This window comes from Calidris pugnax, unplaced genomic scaffold, assembly GCF_001431845.1.
Source record: "Calidris pugnax isolate Ruff unplaced genomic scaffold, ASM143184v1 scaffold8, whole genome shotgun sequence".
In the NCBI taxonomy this organism is placed as follows: domain Eukaryota; kingdom Metazoa; phylum Chordata; class Aves; order Charadriiformes; family Scolopacidae; genus Calidris; species Calidris pugnax.
Window position 1 is genome coordinate 20,610,400 of NW_015090830.1, and position 19,799 is coordinate 20,630,198.

The 19,799-nt window shown below is 39.6% G+C and overlaps 2 protein-coding genes across 6 annotated transcripts in view; one reads left to right on the plus strand and one right to left on the minus strand.

Annotated features, from left to right (window-relative positions):
- The window catches only part of DTNBP1 (dystrobrevin binding protein 1), a 72,982-nt gene extending 58,086 nt beyond the window's left edge, over nucleotides 1–14,896 (plus strand). For all 3 annotated transcript variants that reach the window (XM_014940874.1, XM_014940875.1, XM_014940873.1), the window contains exons 8-10: nucleotides 7,968–8,123; nucleotides 10,127–10,270; nucleotides 13,784–14,896. In XM_014940874.1, the coding sequence (XP_014796360.1) occupies nucleotides 7,968–8,123; nucleotides 10,127–10,270; nucleotides 13,784–14,031 (548 nt within the window). In that variant the 3' untranslated portion in view covers nucleotides 14,032–14,896. The remainder of the gene's footprint in view (nucleotides 1–7,967; nucleotides 8,124–10,126; nucleotides 10,271–13,783) is intronic.
- A 1,548-nt stretch (nucleotides 14,897–16,444) lies between these two features.
- The window catches only part of JARID2 (jumonji and AT-rich interaction domain containing 2), a 227,433-nt gene continuing 224,078 nt past the window's right edge, over nucleotides 16,445–19,799 (minus strand). For all 3 annotated transcript variants that reach the window (XM_014940871.1, XM_014940870.1, XM_014940872.1), the window contains 2 exons: nucleotides 19,509–19,616; nucleotides 16,445–17,450 (listed from right to left, as the gene is read on the minus strand). In XM_014940871.1, the coding sequence (XP_014796357.1) occupies nucleotides 17,274–17,450; nucleotides 19,509–19,616 (285 nt within the window). In that variant the 3' untranslated portion in view covers nucleotides 16,445–17,273. The remainder of the gene's footprint in view (nucleotides 17,451–19,508; nucleotides 19,617–19,799) is intronic.

Sequence of the window (19,799 nt, forward strand, 5' to 3'; positions counted from 1 at the left end):
AGCTATTGAATATTTTTTCCATTTGAAAATTAATATTTTGAGGTGAGACAGAAAAAGCAGTAATTGGAGAATGTATGCATCGAATGCAACTTTTCATGACAGCGGACTAGTGCTGAGTCATTTGAACTGTTTGCAAGTACAATTTCTGCAGTAGTGGGTTTTTTCTATAGTGTATGGCTAGATTTTTAAAGCCAGATTGTCTTTACAAGTAAACCTGTATATCCTGAAGATACACGTGACATTGTCAGGTTTATTTATAGTGAAAATAAATTCTTTGCAGCTTACAAACAGAATTATTGTTCTTAGAACACCATAAATGGTGGATTTATAGGGAGGCAGGAAACAAGCATGGGAGCTCAGATGCTTGCTAGTTTGTTTATTTTGGACTTAAGTTCCCATGCTAGGGAGGTTCAGCTTAATGTTATCCTTCCCTTGGCACCTTTTTTCTCTTTCAGTTAGAAATCAGGTAGATATCTGACTAAAGGAGAAATAGTGGAGTTAGAAGACCTCCTTCCTTACAGAGCCTGGCCTGATGCAAGCTGAGGAGGATTTGTGGTGCTCGCATCCTGCTGAAGCCACATGGCTGAATCCGGTCTTCTAGAAAGACAGATACTGTTACTTAGTGTTCTTGGGATCATAAATGAAATTGAACCAGGAAACTGGAAAATGGTGGATTGTAGGTTTGTTAACCCAGATTTAGTTGACTATGGGCCTGGAGGGGAGAATTCCCTCCCCAAAGCTTTTGCTGTTATATTACCTTCATTTGCAAGGCATGAATTTGAACGTCTGAAGGTAGGAAAATACTGAAGGAAGTATGGAAAAAACCCATGATGGTTTTGGCTATAGTTAAAGCCAATTAAAGCAATTCTAAAATTATTTGTGAGTTCCACATTTGCAAGCATGAAAATTTGTCTGCTTTTAATTTAAAAAATTCAAGAAATAGGCAAATACACTCAGGTTTCAGCATGTTTTTTATGAGAAATAAAATGGCCTGAAGCATTCTTACTGTTTCTAAACCACAGCAGATGTAGTTTTAAAGCAGTAGTCCATTATGCTGCTGTGGACCACCTTGCAGAGGAGTCTTCAACCTGCTGTATTTTTAAGCTTGCAGAGAATGGAGAAAGGTGAAAGCAATCAAAAGAATATAATATGCCATATGGTTGCTACGTAGGATGTTCTTGCAAAAAAGTACAGTTCGGCAAGGCAGGATTTAAGCTTTTATATATAACTTCAGATGCTCTAGGCTTGTCTGAACCCCTAAATTAATTACAATGTGGGCTGTATTAACTGTTTCAAAACTCAGACCCACACTGGGTGCAGTCTGTCCATAGCTGTGGGGTGTTCTCATCTGCAGTAGCAAGCCATTAGTCTGCCCTAGAAAGGTCTCATCCCACTTTACAAGGCTTTAGAAAGTAGGAGACAGCTGAAGAAAACTGTGAAAGTAAAATAAATGTAAATGCAATAACCTTTTGTTTAGCTGACCTAAAGAATCCTAATTCTGTCAAGCTGCAATATTATTTTCACACACAGCGAGGCATGTGATTATGAAGTTTGTGTGATTATTTTTTTTTAATCCTAAATGTATTTACATTTTTAGAACCCAGTTGATGCATTGGCTGTTTGGTGGAGCGTATTTTTAGTATCTCTTAATTATGATGATTTCCTGGTAGCCAGATAAAGTTTGGAGTTATGTGGAAATCTTTTCCTAAGCTGTGTTTCCTGTCGTGTTGGTTGGAAGCTGCTTCTTCCTCCAGGTGCTGCTTCAGTAACTGAAATCTTGGCATACGCGGACAGTTATTTTCAGTAGTTTATTCTGATATTTATCTAGACTTATCCTGTATTTTTCAAGGATCACAAGTAAGCAATTTGTTTGTTTAGAGGGAATTTTCAAGGTAAGCCAACTTATTGAAACTGTGTGTTGGACAACTTAAAAAATAATTTATCTGCACTGGTAAAACCACTGCTTTTACTCTTGACTAGATTATTTCTGGGCTAATTAGAGTTTTCATATTCTGATGCAGTTTATAAAAACACTAGTTAGAAATTATCAAGGAATATATGCAGTCATTTTTAATGACTGATTTTTTAAATGAAATATTTAATAACTTTTATAATCTTAATTTTAGTAAAATATCTCTGATACAGTCATTTTTAATGACTGATTTTTTTAATGAAATATTTTAATAACCTTTATAATCTTAATTTTAGTAAAATATCTCTTCATGAAAATGCAGGCTATTGAGAGTTGTCAGACAATAAATCTTATTTAGAATGATGTCTGTTTTTTACAACAGAGATGATCTTTCTGTCACTGAAGTCCAGTGAAATCCTGCTTTCGTGTTCGAGTGAAATAGGACTTAATTTTTTTCATTGCAATTATTTGAATATACCTTTGGTTAAAAAAATTACTTTGTAAAGAGACTGCTAAGTCAAGAATCTAAAAACAATTAAGTCTTGTGGTTTTCATATGGTTTCTTTTCACTCCTATTTGGAAGAAAGACTGTGTGTACCTAATTCACACATCTTAAAATTTTTTTTTCAAGTTTTGCCAAGACTCTCTCCCCACTTGTCAGTAAAGTGCAAGAGTGCTCTGAGCTTCCTCCCTCAGATTATCAAAATGTGTTCTAAATTCTGTCAAGAATAATTTAAACATTTTTGAGAAAAACTGCATTCTTTGAAGCGCTCCCCGGCGTCTTGTCTTGCTTTGATATTTTTACTTAAAAGGATATATAATGAGGCAGTTGCAAGTATAAGTTGCTCAGTTATAATACTAAGTTATAATGCACTTGAAAAGTTTCTTAGCTGTCTGTCTGTCTTCTGTTGTCTGTTTTTATTGCTCTGATTTTTAATGAGAACAGTTGATTAGTGAATCGACAGCTTGCTAATAGGTTTGGACAGTCTCACACAATGTTCTTGTAGCTGAATTACGATGTTACGGGCTGGAATAATGGGCAACAAGATGGATAAATAACCGGTTGGCTTAGAGGGTAGTGGTTAATGGCTCATACTTCACCTGGAGGCTGGTAACAAGCAGCAGACTGGTCTTTCCTGGAGGAGATGGTGGAGGACACTCTAACCAAGTTTGCGGGTGATGCCAGACTGGGGGAGATTGGTCGATTCAGCAAGGACAGGGCTGCCATTCAGAGGGACCTGGAGAGGCTGGAGGAGTGGGCCGGCAGGAAAACTGTGAAATTCAGCAGGTACAAATGCAAATCCCTGCACGTGGGCAGGAGGGGCCCTTGCAGCAAGACCAGCTGGGGAGCAGCGTTGCGGAAAGGCCCAGGGTGTGCGGTGGGCAGTGAGCTGGGCACGAGCCAGCAGCACAGCTGGCAGGAAGGGAGGCCACATCCTGGGATGGATGAACAGGAACGTGGCCAGGAGATCAAGGGAAGAGGATTATCCTCCCCTACGTCTACGTGCTGCGTCCAGTTTTGGGCCCCCCAGTACAGAAGGAACATCAAAAACCTGGAGTGAGTTCAGTGAAGGATTGCTTGAAACTGGGATATCTTTAGTGAAAGCAAAAACCCCTGTGAAGAATACTTGCATGCATTTTATGGTCTGGTGGAATGAGTCCACAAAAAACAGATGAACTGTAGAGCTGGGGGGGGAAAGGGCGTGTAATCTAAGCTCTGGCTTTTTATTACTCTGTGCCTTTCCCTCTTTAAAACAGATACATTTACAGATTCTAAATCACAAAAGAACTATAAAGTAATATAATTAATTAATTGAAGGAAAGTAAATTGTATAACAGTATGAAACGACCAAAACCCCATCTATTTGGACAATTTTACATCTTTCATATTAGGTCTAAATGATGTCAGCAATCTCAGCAGCCAGTGTTTTCAGTTGCTGGTTGTTTTTTTTTTTGGTAGTCATTCTTCTAATTTGGTGGTTGTTTTTGTAGCCGTACTTATTCAGGAAATCTGTTGTGTATAATTGGAAAATGTTCTAGATTACAGTATAAAACGGTCACTTAGCGTGTTGGTTGGAGAGAAACTTTGGGTACTGCGGCAGAATGTTAGGTTGTAGGAAGTGTCAGTCAGGAATATGAATAATATCGAAGAAAGGAGTCCTTTAGACTTGAGGCATATGGTTATAAGCTACTGTAATTTGTTCCTTTGGAGTTTGGATTCTTCTAGTGTCTAGTTCAAACACTTAAGAGACAAGGGAGAGGTTTTCCCAGAAATAGAGTTCATTTATAAATAAAAATATTTTATAAGGTCATTAAGAAAGAATGTACTTTGAGGTCCTGGCTTTAATAAATTAATCTTGTGATAGGAGTACAGTGTCTGGTTAGCACACATTCTGGCTGCAGAAGGATATCAGAAATGTAAATTAAGATGTGAAAACAGGGATGTTATACCAAATGATGATCGCATACTCTTAGTCTTGTCTTGATTTCTAAATCTTTGGCCTATTTGTACAGCAGTATGGTGAATTTTCTCCCAGAAAAAAAGGCTGAGGGGGGGAACAGCTATAGGGAAAATCAAGGCATTAAGGAATATATTCTGGACACCAATTTTTTTCCCATTGACCTTTGAGAGCAGAGGGCAGCCCTTCTACTGATGGAAATAGCTGGTACAGCTTTCCAGGTCCCGGTAGCTGTTATGGGCAGCATCCACAGAAGCAGATCACGATTACAGCTTTTTCTCCTGCTGAGATGTTTGGAGAAGTAGAGTCATCCCTAAAAGCTTCCCAATAAATCCTCCCCTGGCCAGGGGAGGCGAGGGCAGTGTAGCATCTCAGTGGGGCTGCACGTTCCTGGAGGCTGCTTCAGGCTGGGGTGGCCGGTTCCAGGCCAGAAGCGACTTCCATGCTTCAACGCCTGCAGAGCAGCTGCCATGAGCAGCTGGAACGGGTCACAACGTAGGTGGCTTGTGAGAAGGAGCACAAGGCCAGGGAGAGTATGTTGTGCTGCAGGATTGGCCAAATGAGGTTCTGTAGCCAACAGAAGTTTTGTGGACAAAAACTCCGCTGCCTCTTTGCTTCGGAGGCGGCCGGCTGTGAGTTGTACTGTGGCTGCGAGGGAGGTGGGCTGCTGGATGGGGATGGTGCAGGAGGCTGTACGTCAGCACTGGAGTTTCCAATTTTTAAGAAATGTTTTGCCTCCTTTTAGTTCTGTTCCCGTGAAAGTCGTAGCTGATGTAGAATTCAGGTTGCCTTTTATTTGGGTTATTGTGGCAACTGCTGTCGTCTGCATCTAATTGTGAATTAGCATTTGCTGTGTAGCCTGTCTGTCTCTTTTTCTGTGCACAGCAGTGTGATTGACAAATAGATGCAGTTACTAATTCAAAGGTACAATTTTATGGTAAAGGGGAAAATGCAATAGTATTTTAAGTGTGTCAGGTTTCGGTTTGCATCCTGGAAATAATTTGTATGTGGACATGAAGAGTGTGTGATGGTATAAGGATGATACTTTGGTCTGTCTTGACCTTGTTGCTGGTTCTATTCAGTGTTTTATAAACGTGTAAAAACTACATTTGGGTTATGGAGAACATAATTCTCAATAGCTTTGTAAAAGAAACAATATACCCATTTTTCTGTTGTTTTAGGTTTGACCTTCAACTTGCCATCCTGAGCATTTCTGACAACAAGCAGAAACCCCAAATGTAGCAGTTTGGTTTTTGCTTAGCCAAGCAACTTCCATTACACCTGGCAGAGTGTGAAATCATGCGGCAAGGTTCTTGATGTTAACTCTCTGGTACTGACTTTGGAGAACAAGCCCGTGCCAACTCTTCAGCTGGCGTATTTTGAGTTTCTTTAGAACATGTCAGCGCAGCAGGCAGCTGTTGCCATTTAGCTTTGGCCAGTGACAATTTTAATAGCTAACAGCACATTTTGGGCAAAATGAATAAAACAGAGGGTACAGTGCTAAGAAAGAAGTTGCATCAGTCTCATATGTTGTTTGGATGCTGTCTCTGTTCTGGGGTTAAAAATATCCTGAAGTACCAATATAGAGTGCAAAGCTGTCAGAATGTATTATGAGGAAGACAGGAAATTTCTGTTGTCAGTGAGAGCCGCTGGCTTTTATTATTACAATCGAATAGCATTTCTGCATCATACACAATGTTATTAATAATTGCTCATCGTTCAGGAGGGTAGTAAAGGAGTTGCTTCAAGGAACATAGAGTCATCCTACACCACAGTGTAATTGATAATAAAGATGTATTGACTTCAAGGAAAATGCTTTCCTTACTATACACTTATGTTTTACTTCTGAAATCTGCTTTAAGGAAAATATTTCAGTTTATTTACTGATGTTTTAATGGGTATTTGGTGTGTCGGTCCAGTTTTATGGCTCCTTTTGGCAACTTCACAGCTCAGTTGCTTCTGTATATGATCTGTGACCTTGATGCAGGCAACAGAGGAAATTACTGCTCTCTGATGTTTCTGCCTGGTTTAATAAAACACATTCTGCATTTGGTTAATAATGTCCATGATGGTAAATGCTTTTAACGCATTTCCTTATTGTAAAGTGTTATTAACATAATATTTTGCCTCGAAGACTGACATGGTGCTTGTCCTAGAAAATGTTATGCTCTTTCAGGATTTATAGATATGGATGCCATATCTGGCTGTGTCTGTCTGCTGTGTGGAAGCTTGGAATTTTTTTACCCAGCAGCATTTGTTGCTTTCCTTAATGGGTAGAACAGCCCAGACCAGCAGCTCTTCTTCCCGCCCCCATGCTTTCCATCAGCAGCTCAGCCAGAAAATTATCGGGTTTTTTTTCTTTAATGTAAGCAGAAAGCTCTTGAGACCAGTTTAGAAAAATGGACAGAGAACTCTGAGAGGAAGAGTTCAGTTTATATATTCCTCCTAAAAAGCATTTTTTTTCTAAATCATGTTCTAATAGTGGTCTGGCTAGAGCTAGTACTTCAATAGCTATCACATCTTTTTATTCTAGAAGATGTTATTCTTCACTAAATGGCATGATTATTTTCTTTGTACATCCTCTGGCCAGTCAGTGACTCCTGTAGAGCAAAGCAGGAGAGAAGGAGCTCTTCTAATGATATTTGGTCTAATACTTCTTTCACTGTAGGAGGAAAGAGGAAGTTCTAGAGACCCAGCATAGATAGGTATCAGCAAATTCTGTTCTCACTGTATGTCTGTACAAGCTAAACAAGCTGGCCCTTTCTGCTTGGTGTCATATGAGTAATTCATGGCAGTTGGCTTTGCTTTTTTGCTGTCATTATCCTCATCATCTTCTGGCACATTCTTTGCTGCTGTATACAGAGAAGACCCTGCGTATTGACATTAATGACTGTGTGGTGGTGTCATTGAAAACAGTGCTGTTTACTTACCTCCTGTCAACTCAGGCTGCCTTCACAACTTCTGTGGATGTGTACCTGCACTACATGTACCATATTCTTCAAAGTATTTTTCCAGTCTAACTGAAGGCTGACAAAAACAGAATCTCATATGCATGTGCACGCACACTCATATGTTATGTATGTGTATTTATATATCTTATAAGTATGTATAAGCCTTACGTACATATCTGTCTTTCCACAGGGGAAATGTGCTGCAACACTCAAATTAAGAGTATTGCTTTTGTGTGTGTTAGGTACATACAATAGCAGAAGCATTATTATCTGATAATTTTTTTTTTGGCAGAATTCTGAAATCCGGTTATTGATGAACAGTGCTTTCAGGTGTTGCTGCTTATGCAGTTTCAGAAAGCTGTGTCTAGCCTCAAGATAAATAGCTATGATGTTGCTTTAATGTGAAGGTTATGCTGCCTAAGATAGTATTCTTATCCTGTCAGTTTTAAAATATAGTTGCAAAGCACAGAAGCCTTCTTTTATAACAGCCTGTGTTAACCGTCTGTAGTAACAGTCTGTCTGTATTGAACTGGTTCAGTAGCTTTTAAATTCTGTCCGTATTGAACTGGTTCAGTAGCTTTTAAATTCTGATACTCAGGGGGGTATACATTCAATATTTTATTTGTTTGTTTGTTTTATGCTCAGCTGAGCTAGATGCTGAACATGCACAGAAGGTTTTGGATATGGAGCACACCCAGCAGATGAAGCTAAAGGAACGTCAGAAGTTCTTTGAAGAAGCCTTCCAGCAGGACATGGAGCAATACCTTTCTACAGGATACTTGCAGATAGCAGAGAGGCGAGGCAAGTTTTAAAATACCTTCTGTGTATTATAGTCTGTATATAATACCACAAACTTGGAGAATATTGTTGAGGGGTCAGTCAGCAGCATTTTTAATGCTTACAGATGAAGCATTGCAGTGTCTAAATTCTTCCTCTGTAGAATTGAAACTTCAGATAAGCTCTTTAAACAAACTTTGGGTTCCAGGGGAACTAGTCACATTATAAAATCCATCAGACTCCCTGCTTGTTGTCTCAGAAAATGCAAAGCACCGAATTACCTCTGGACCAGCACTTTTCTCTGCAGCTGAAGGGTGCATCCATATCTATAAAGAGATGGATGGAGGTGGCTGCTTCTGTCAAATGGGATATTTATATATTCTATCCCAGCCTGGGGTTGTCACCTGGCAGGAGTCGCCTCAGAAAAATTTCAAAAGCTCATTGTTGTATTTCAAACAGTTCCCAGGTGGTAGCTATTTCCATTGTCTATGTAACACACAGAACATGTGATTAGGACATGGGAGATCAGATTAAGCTCTCTCATTATGAGATGAGTCAAGTCTGGCTAAACTCTCTCATTATGAGATGAGTCAAGTCTGGCAACTCCTGACTAGTTAAAGCACAAGAATACCATAGACACTTCTGTGTGGGAGGTATCCATCTGCTGGGCCAAAATGCAGGGATTGTAGGACCAGAAAGAAAGCAAGCAGGAGATTACATCACTTGTGGCAAGAAAAAAATGTCAAAATGCTGTCCCTGCTCCAGGGACTGGTTCTGCTACATCGTGTGTAATGTCAGAGCAGGGAATACAATCTGAGATTTCCATTTCTCTGCAACGCTCATCTGCAAGATGCTGTAGGTCAGTTGCTAGGACAGCCTTCTGAGAAGAGGGATGTGTAAGTCTAAATTCCTTTGGTCTAGGAAGGAACTGAGTTTGGGTCTCCTGCTTTCTGCGTAGATATAGTCCACTTAGACTAAAAGTGGACGTTGTCACTGGCTGGTACTGGACACAGGGCTCTGTTGGAGGGTTAGGCTACCTACCTTCCTGAACTTCAGCTCTGCAGTATAGTGCACAACCCGTGTGTATCAAAGAAACTGTTTCAATGAAAGATTGACCCCTGCAGTACATGTAGAACTACAGAGCTATAGTGTCTTTGGGAAAAAAAAAATCAAATTATAGGATTTCAGCTCAGTTCACATATGAAGGCTTTTAATAGTGTAATTGTTAAATTTATATAAACCATTAAACTGTTCATTGTAATATTTTATGTTATACATGCAGCAACTGGACTTAAATTTGACTTAGTTTAAATTTTACTTTAATTTGGACTTAAATACCCCTGAACTTACTTGTTCTGTGTTTGCATATTTTATTGTTGAAGGAACATGCCCATCCAACTATTCATCCAAGTATTTAGTTTCCTTGTGAATTGTCAGTATTATATTGACAAGAATAAGCACTTTGCTTGAGTAATTAATAATATGAAATCATCTTCATGCTGAGAAGAAGATACTGGGCATCAGGCTAGGTTTTATATACTACTGTCATTTATTAGACTGAATGAGGAAGCAGAATGGCTGCTCTCTATTGACACTAATCCTTATTTCTGCATTTCCCCATCCCTTGTATTTTGACATTTAGTGATTGTGTGCTTAAATGTGTTTGTTTTTCTCTAAAAAGATTTCTAATTGAGAGAATTGGAGTGTTGCAAAATGGAAAGTTTCAATCTTTGCCCCTGAGCCCCATCCTAGCATATTTCTGACTGTGCTATTGCTATAAATATTGTTGCTAAAAATGTTTTGTTTTACAAAGGCAGTAATGGACATCAGTTTCACAACAAAGATTGCAAAGAGTACTCTTGGATTTGGGCTGAGATTGCTGCTGAGCAGCTCCCGTGGGTGTGCTCCTTCTATATCTGGTGTAATTATTACTAATGCACACAATTATAGCAGCTATTGAAGCCTTTATAGGTAATAACATTGTGTAGTTGACTGTCAGTTTGCTCATTGCACTGTTTTTACTGCAGAACCGATTGGAAGTATGTCTTCCATGGAGGTGAACGTGGACATGCTGGAACAGATGGACCTAATGGACATGTCTGACCAAGAAGCACTTGATGTCTTTTTGAACTCAGGAAGCGAAGACAATAATATGCTTTCTCCCATGCTGGGTATGATACTGATAATGACAGTGTGCTTAGAGACAAAGTGATAAATCACCAGAATTGCTCTAATTTGGAATGGATTATGTTATCTCATGAAACATTATGCTGCACGTAGATTGAATATTTTTCATTAGTGGTTTTCAAAGCATTAATATTTAGTTGAAGTACAGGAGAGCTTGCTGCAAAACTACTTGGTATTTCTGGACTGTCTCTTTTTTCATCTACTTACTACAGCTTCATGTTGTATTTGTCATGGTAGGGGTAGGTGGTGTGTTACATACTGCGTTTAAGGTGCATTTTTTTCTCTTTAAAGCTAATAGATAATAATAAGTTTTAACAAACATCAACAGAAATTTTGCAGTAGGTAGGTTTTTATTTTTAAGACTGCTTTCTTAGAATTTGTGCAGAATGTTGGTGTTTTGAAGTAAATTCGGACCAGTTGTATAGTGCAAAATTTTCAGTGAGAGGGGTTCAGAGATGTGGTTCAACATAGCAGTCCATGTTATAAAACATGACAATGTTCTGGAAGCTTCTAAATAGTGATTCTGATACTGCAGCTCTTTCATGTAGCCTGCTTACTGCTAGCAATGTTAGTTAAATTGGATTAAATTAATCTTAATCCAAAATTTTGTTTACGTGTTCTGATGAACAAAACCAGATTTACGTTTTGGCAAGTTTGCAGCATGATGCTTAAAGCAGGGAATTAGTAATACTGGATACTTTATCCACAAGGGAAGTGTGCTTTCTTAATCAAAACCTTATTTTAGCACTAAGATCCTTTTCCCAAGAGCCAAAACAGGTTTTCTTGGGGGAGATGATGAAGCTCCTTTAAATGTACTTAGATTTCTTTTCAAATTACAGGTTCGAATATTTTTATAAAACTACTTACAGTGAAGAAACAGTGTACTTTAAATCCTATACTTTATTTTGGGATATGTAAAGAAAAATGTTAATAATATCCTGGGGTCATTTTCTTTCTCCCGATGTGAAGGTGTTTATTACCTGCTGTGAACATGAAAAGCATAGGGTGAGTAGCCAAGGCACACTTGACTACTCGAGGTTTTCATGCTTTATTGAAAGAACAGAATTCAGATGGCTGGTTTTGGATGGGCATCCAATTCCTGCAGTATTAAAGGTGATTGTTGTTCGAGCATGCAAGTAATTCCAGAAGCTAGGACTGCTTTCCCCTTGCTGGATCTTTGGCAGATGTTGGACCAAGCAGCTTTGTGTCTTAACAACAAACAGTGTAAGTGGATTATCTAAGGCAGTGTAGAAACTACGAGGTCTGGTTGCTTTTTCCTAAATAGATGTAAAACTTATTAGCCTGTGAGAAAAAGATGTTATTTATTTTGTGCTGTGATGTAACTATTACAGTGTGCATGTGTAGATAGTCTATATATATTTACTATGTGTAGGCACGTACTCTGAAATACAATGTCCCAGTGTTCTAGCACTGTAACCTTAATGCAGAGGTTGGATGGGTTTGCAGCAAGACTTACTCCTCTGCAGTTACTACTACTACACCCTAACAGTCTTGTCAGTCTTACTGTTGTGGTTCCAGACAATTTTTTTTCCCCTCTGAATGAGAAGGGATTTTTGTGTTGTCGCTTGAAGGATCTTGCACCCTAGGGTCAAGCCAAATACATACGTTAGTTCTTCAGGCTCAGAAAAATGAGGTGGCTTAAAGATAACTCTTTGTTTTGCTGCCAGTGGAGAGCTGGGTTGGTCAGGGGAAGATTTGTTTCACAATTTTACTGAACGCGGCAGAACGCAGGTAAGCTATTTTAGTGACTGCTGAAAATGAAAATCAGCTCAAGGCATTGAAACATTTTTAAATTAGTCTTGCTACAAACGTTGCCAGCGTATGGGCATTGGGTTTGTGATTTTCTATGAGAGTCAGTAAGTGGAACTGAGAAATTAACTTGCCTCTGCCACTCCAGAGAACTCCTCCCATGTGTTGTGTAAATTAATCTAATGCTTGTTGGTGTGCACAGCATAGAGACGGGTGTCCTTAGAAATATCTTCATAATATTGTAGTGCACTGATATTGCTTGTCTTCACTATAAAGTCATGTACTACCCCAGGAAGCACCGCGGCAGACCTGCTGGACATCCTGGACTGACCCCGTCGGGTGGCCTGGCAGGGTGTTTCCAGTTCAGGCAGGTTAGGTGGTTGGTTGTTGGAGTTGTGAATGTTGTACGAGATGTTTAGCAACTTGTGTTTAAAATGGAGACCTACTGAGGTGAGGGCAAGTTTCCCTCTGGAGTTTTTGAGTCCCCGAGAGGCTGAAACAATGCAGGGCTACTTGCTGTCCAAGCTTAAGTCCAGAATTTAAGGTTGGAGAACATTAGGGCAAGAAATGGGCTTGAGCAACAGCTGCTGTACCTTTCCGTGTCTGGTACAACAAGCTTCTGTTGTCTCCAGGTGCTGTTGTGACCGTTTTCTTGTTACCATTTAACTTGGATGCTTGGTAAGAAGATGGGGACCAGTCACAGGGCAAGTGAGCTACTCTGCAACCAGCGTTAGCAGAGTTAAGGTGTAGGGATTAGCCCGTCTCTCGCCGAGCTTCTGGAAACCTTTTTATATTAAATCCCACAGGAGTTTTTAGAGCATTTTCTCACTAAGGTTTCTCAGTGCTGAAGCTGGGCGCCCTGACTGTGGAAAAACCCTTCTTAGCTATAATAGGGAAGGAAAAAAGGGCTTTATTTGGCAGATCACGTAGAAAGATTTGTTTAGATGTTTCCAGGAAGTGTCCAGAGAAGATCTAAGACAATTTTGAAATCTTAACTCTCAAACTGGAGTTACATTACACTGAACTGGCTTAGAATTAAATCTTTTTGCATAGGATATGGAGGAAGCATAGTCTTTAAGATCCTGTTGCTGTGCACGTGAGCTATGATACAGCTTTTCCAGAGGAATGAATTCTTTCATGCTGTGGGCAAGAATTTGTTTTGCATTTCGATTTTTAGCCAAAATTGGAGATTACTGTTATTGCCTCTCTCCCAGTTGTCTTTTTTTTTTTTTTTTTAACTTCACCCAGGTTTATTTATGTCATTCTGTTGGACAGAGTTTATTTGGAGGATTTTCCTATTGGGATGATTCTCGGCACATGCTGAAGTCTGAATGGACTTCAGAGTTGGGAGGATGAAGTGGCCTTGGCTGACAGGCCAACTGGACACCAGCTGTGTCTCCCAACAGTCAGGATTTAGTTCTCTTGCAATCATCTTACCTTGTTCCACCTCAAGCGTTAGCAATGTTAGAACGAGTGAGGGACATGGACACCATCAGAAACAGATTAAAACCCACCTGTGGCTTGTATTTGAGATCAACTTGAGAAAAGCCAGAAGCAGCTTTGTGTTTTGGGAGGGGTTTTTTTTAATGGTCTTTTGCAAAAGCAGGAGAACAGCCCGAATGCAACTCATTAAGCACCGTGGAGCTCAGTTAATATATTGCCTTCTCAATTCGCTTGCTGAGCCACAGCTTGATTGTTATTGTTCTTCTTCTTTTTCCAACTCTAAGGGCCCGACACCAACAGCTACGTGAACGAGATAAGCCTGCAGGTTCCCAGCCAGTCTGAACTACGCCAGAAACTGTCTTCCCTGTCCTCCACCTGCACCGACTCTGCCAGCCAGGACGCGAGCGAAGGAGAGTCTCCGGTGGTTCAGTCCGACGAGGAGGAAGTTCAAGTGGACACTGCTCTTGCTGCTGTAACCGAGAGAAAGGGCGCTTCAGATGTTAGTGATGAAAGTGACTCTCAAACTATTTGAATCCTAAAACCATATCCTTTAAGAATGACTTCTGAATGAATGAACAAGTGAATGAAGAGCTTGCCTGTGTAACAATTTGCTAACCGAGCGTTAACAGCCAGATCTTTTTACTTAGTCATACCGCCTTTTTACAAAATTGCCAGTCATGTGGAGGTTGGTTTTTAAAAAAACAAAACAATAATGCCTAAAGCACACACACTTTAACAGTAGTCTTGGGGCTCAGGAGAGCAGTAAATCTGTTGTATATACTATGTATAAGAGAATTAAAGCAGAAAGATACAAGTTACTTTGACCACTAACCTTTAAATGGCTGATTGGAAATCCTTAGACTTGATGTGTAATACTGAACCCAAATTGTTCCTTGCATGTTTTCAGCTGCTGCAACCGAAGATTTAGGATCCAAACCACAATGAAAAGTTATTTTCTACTCTTTACTACCTACTGTCTGCCTACTGCCTTTGTCTACTAAAGCAGCAGTGTCTACTCTCTCACACTTCTTATTCAGGACCAACTTAGTTATCGTAGGTGTTAAGGAAAAAAAAGAAAAAAAACAGAAACGGAAAAGGAGGAGAGATGCATATTGAAATGTTACACTCCTCGTGGAGCAGATATCTTAGCATTGTATAAACTTACTCCTCTTTCGAGATAAAATAAAGTATTTCTATCCCAACCATGTCTTTTACTTGATTACCCAAATATTTTATCCATGACAGTGAACAGAGGAGACTAATTCAGCAATCAGAAAAAAAAATAATGGTTATTTATACTGAGCACCAGTGTAATTTACTTTTCCATGGTAACATCTGTTTGACTACACTGATGCAAGCCAGCAATTTAATGGCAATAAACCTGAATTAATTATAAAGTGTGTACATTTTAAAAGCTTTAGGACCTGTAGCCATCGTCATCTTATTGCCATTTTTTTTTTTCTGCAGTCATTTTTCTCTCTGAACTCGAGGTCTGACCGTGTCTAACACCTGTTTCTTGTCAAGTCTCACGCTCTGTTTGCAGGGATCTGCTCTCCTTTGAGAAGGCTCCTGGCTCCTGCTCTTCATGCGCAGAGGGAAGGAATGTAATCAGAGATGGCGTAAGTAAAAGGATGAGCTGTGATGTAAATCCTTTCCAAAATCCACCCTGACACAGCTAATGGTTGGGAACAGGCATCTCCTGCTGGGAAGTGGCCAGATTCCTTAGGGATTCACTCTGCCTCCTCTTACCTGACCAAGGGTTTCCTGACCCCTCGCTGGGAAACCAAAGCTAGAAGCTCTCCACCTACAATTAGATATTAACGAGGCATCTGTTGAAAGAACTTTTTCTTGAAGGAGCTTCCTTTACTCACTCACTTTCCAGAAGACAGACAAAAATGTCCAAAAAAGTTTTGTTTTTTTATTAAACCTCGTAGTACAAACCTGGAAAGTAAACAAAAAAACTGGCAATAAACAACATGAAGTCTTTCCTTACAAGGAAAGAGAGCAGAGCAGCGCTAATAAATTAAATGTCAAACTGTAAGCCATAGTCAGAAGTTTACTGTCAAGAGGGAAAAGTACACAGCAAGGCCATAAAAACCAGACAACCACATTTGAAAACACTTGACTCTGTTTATGTTATTGTTAAATATTCCAAAACAGTTCAGTCTTCTGCAACAACAACCAACAAATTGTATTATAGGACTTTCCTGACAGTCACCACTGGCAAGCTCAGTGCAATATGGGTAGCTACGGTATCGTTGAATTCAATTACGAAACAAAACAGTTTGTGAAAACATTTTCCCTTTTTTATTCCACACATACTGTACACACAACCAGAAAAGGGCAACAGCTACTCCATTATTATTTTTTGTTGTTGTTCAGTGATGTAAGCAGCACTTATAAATGTTACAAGAAAAACCCTGTAAGCATCCAATCCAACCGATGAAGAAAGTGAAACGTAAGGCTTTTCTTCATCTTGTCTCTTCGCCGTCCCTCCCCCCACCCCAAGAAAAGGCTCAAGTATTTAAAAAAATTTACAGGCATATGTACAAAAGGTGTGATTTTTTTTTTTTTTTGTTACAACATGAAGAGAAAAAATAGACAAGATGAAAGCAAATGCATTTTCACATTCAAAAGAAATATGCAGACCTGCTAGTGGCTCTAAATGTGATCATATAATGAAACAAATTCAAAACAAAAATTAATGCTTGACTGTGTAAAGGTGTGAAAAAACAGCAGTGGAATGGGAATGGAATGTTAGAAAGATTGCACGTCTATGACAAAAGAAGCACTTATGGCTTCAATCACCTTTTTTTTTCTTTTTTCTTTTTTTTTTTTTTTTCTTTTTTTTTTTTTTTTCTTTTTTTTTTTTTTTTCTTTTTTTTTTTTTTTTCTTTTTTTTTTTTTTTTCTTTTTTTTTTTTTTTTCTTTTTTTTTTTTTTTTCTTTTTTTTTTTTTTTAAAGGATGCTATTGAAGGGTTTTTGATAAAGTAGCCAACAGCACCAAAAAATAACAGAATGGATTTCCTAATGAAATCAGGCACAGTTTTCCCTCACGTGACTCCTCAAGGCAGGCAGTCTTTTTTCCTCCTTTTTTTTTTTTTTTTTTAAATTTTTTTATTTTTCCCCCTCAAAACAGATGCATAGTGATGTGCTGGTAAAAGAGAACATACTCCAAATCTCCTCCTTTTGCCTACAGTTAGGAAACAAAGTCCATCTTCAGCTGCCATAACCTCCCAAAGAAAGTGTGTATTCTCCAATTTAAAAAATTACAAAACTTATCTTGCTGTGACAGAATAAAAGACAGCCAAAGTAAAGCAATTTCTTTCAAGTTTTTGTCTCCTATCCCTTTTCTCTCTAGAAAAATCTGCTCACATGACTGGAGAACAAATTATAAAACACATCAAACTTTAACCTATTCAAAAAATGGGTTAAAAGCCTTTTTTCACAGTTACCAAAAAGGCTTTTTATTTTTTCAGCCATAGGGACAATACAAATTAATATTTTATCAGCCCCTTGCCGGTTTTAAAACAGTGAACATACGGCAGTTTAAAAAAATCAGACTGCTGTATCTATCTATTCTAAGTACAAAAAAAAAAAAAATTCAACAGTTTAATGCTAAAACAAAATTAGTTCTCTAAAACCAGAAGAAAATCTTCTTTAGAGCTAGTGCAAAGACAGCTTGTATTCTACAGCAAGTACTCCAAACTATGGTATAATAATTACAAAAAATATATATAAATTGACAAAATGAGAGTGTTGGCATCTTCAGGATTAACTTGAAGCACTTTTGGATGAACTGGAGGATGAAAGCCTAGATGATGGCACGTCAACTGTCGCTCTCTTACGAGGTCCTCTTTTTGGTGTAGGCTTGCTGATACAGTTCTCAATGCTGCCGTTTTTACCAGATACTTTTCCACAGATTTGATTGACCAGACTGATTATTTGTTCCTGTTCAGGAATCGGGGAAAAAACAAAACACAAATTAGCATCTGCTCTTTTCTCCAGTCACTTCTGATGCACAGAGATGTTAGCACCGCCTTTTTGACTGGGGGGTGGGGGGGCAAATCTACATATTTATGAGCTCTGCAGAAGCTTGGCTCATAGATGACTTACAGTAAGTAAAAAGTACTGTGTAGGGGTTGCAGTACTGCCCTTGCTGAAGCTTCACCCTCCAAACTTAAAGACAGTAACCAGCAGAATTGGAAACACCTGAGCTCCGGCCATTAAGCAAGACTACAGAAGCTGGGCTGCAAGGTTTCTTCCCTAGAACATTCCCTAGGAATGTTCTTCAGATACAATTTAAAATCTACTGCTGAACAAAGTTATAAATGCCATAAATGTAAATCCACAGTAACATAGATTATAATTTGCTATTTACTAAATATTTCTTTAAGAAGAGGATGCCACTTTTTGTTGGCGACGTTATTGTCATTGGTGATGGGGTGCTACTCCTTGCTCTGAGCCTGGCCATAGAGAAAGCCACTCGCTGCTATGCAGGAAAAAGGTCCATGGCAGGAGGCTGAGGACAGGAGTTGTCCTTCAACTGCACATCAAAGTGCACTGGCTAAGACTCCACTCCTAATTCCAGGACATTCAGGGATTTGATGAAATTTGGACAGCGGGAGGGAGATTATTTTGAACCGGCTGCCCCATCCTAGTAAGAACGTTGAGAAATTATTTTTGTGCAAAGTTGCAACAGCCTCTTAATTAAGTCTACCTAACAGTTAAAATTAAATAGCTTTAACACATGGCATTTGACGTGCGGGTTATCTCTCTCCCCATTCACAGCCCTCAAAAAGAATTCTGTAATAATAACCAGGTGTTTGGGGAAGAAAAAGAAAAAAAAAAATCATCAAGTATTGAAGGAGAGGTTTTCTTGCCTTTCCCAAGTGCAGCTTAAAATAGCTACTTTGCAATTATAAAACCTAGCAAAAATAATTACTGTATGTGATTCTGCTGGAAAGGATGGCTTAGAAAACCTCAACAGAATTCAACAGATCTGTAAAAACACGGCACGTAAGGGACTGAATCATCTCAAGAATAAGAGAAATACATTAAAATTTATGAGTAACTTCCTGAAACTCCGCAGTGTTTATCATCTCATTACAAAGGCAGTCTCGCTCTTGTCTGGGCAGCGTAGGTTGTACTCCTTCCTACCTACAGTACCTGATACCACAGCTGGGCCTACAATTAAAAATGAACAAAGCCACAAGGACATGATTGTCCTTAGACTTACTTTGACCTCTTGGTTCCCCACCGCCCCCATAGCTCTACGTGCATAGGGCAGGAACCTGCTGAAAAGCCCATCTCAAAAAGCTCCTTGTGCCAGCGCTGATCTCCACGAGCTCATTTTGTAATTTCTCCCCCACCACTTCCCTCTCCACAGCTCGGGGTGACCGTGAAATGCTCCCCACCCACCCCCTCACGCGCTGCCTGTCCCAGGGGAGGTGACCAGGCAGGCAAAGGGCACAATGTGACTTCACTCACTGCAAGGCAGCGTTAGCCCAGAACCCAGCCACGCTCCCAAACCACCAGCTTGAGCCCTGTGGTTATTCATCATCAGACTGATGGCTTGAAGCCACTACTGGACCCTCTCATCTACAAGTTTGCCTCAAAGAAGGTTCAGGCTGGACTGGAGTAAGTCCGTCTGAACTTTCCATTACTGACAGATAAGTTATCCTCAAGTACAGAAGTTCCAACACATTAACCAGTCAAAGTGCAGCCTCACGTTCTGCAGCACCCCAAAGCATCAAATGGCTTCTCTGTTCTCTAATGCATATTCAGGCAGTTTAAGCTTCAGGTTTCATCTTTGTAATCATATATTGCTCTATTTCTTTTACTTAGATCATAATAAAGTGCCACTGTCTCACACCAAAGAGAAATAAAAAACCCCACCAAAGAGCCCAGCTCAGTCTCCCGAGGTCTGGGCAGGACAAAAGCAGAGCTGAGCCTGGTCCCCAGTTTTCAGTGTGAGCCCCCCCCAGCACCGAGCTGCACGGTACCCACCTCATCGTAGCGGTACATCATCTTCAGTCCCCGACAAGACTTCTGTTTTTCCACGTGCCGAAGGGCACACTCCAAGCAGAAGACAACATTTTCGTTCTCCTGTACGACCTATAAAAACACAGAGATGGAGGGGGGGAAGCACAGTGAGCTCAAACTGTAGCCACGTTACACACAGCATTTCTGGTTGTAACATGTGAGTTGTTACACCTGTATTTTACTACAAGTTAGTGGAAGGAGGCGTAAACAAGCAGCGTTACACATTGAAATGGTTGAAAAATGTGTAAGAAGAAA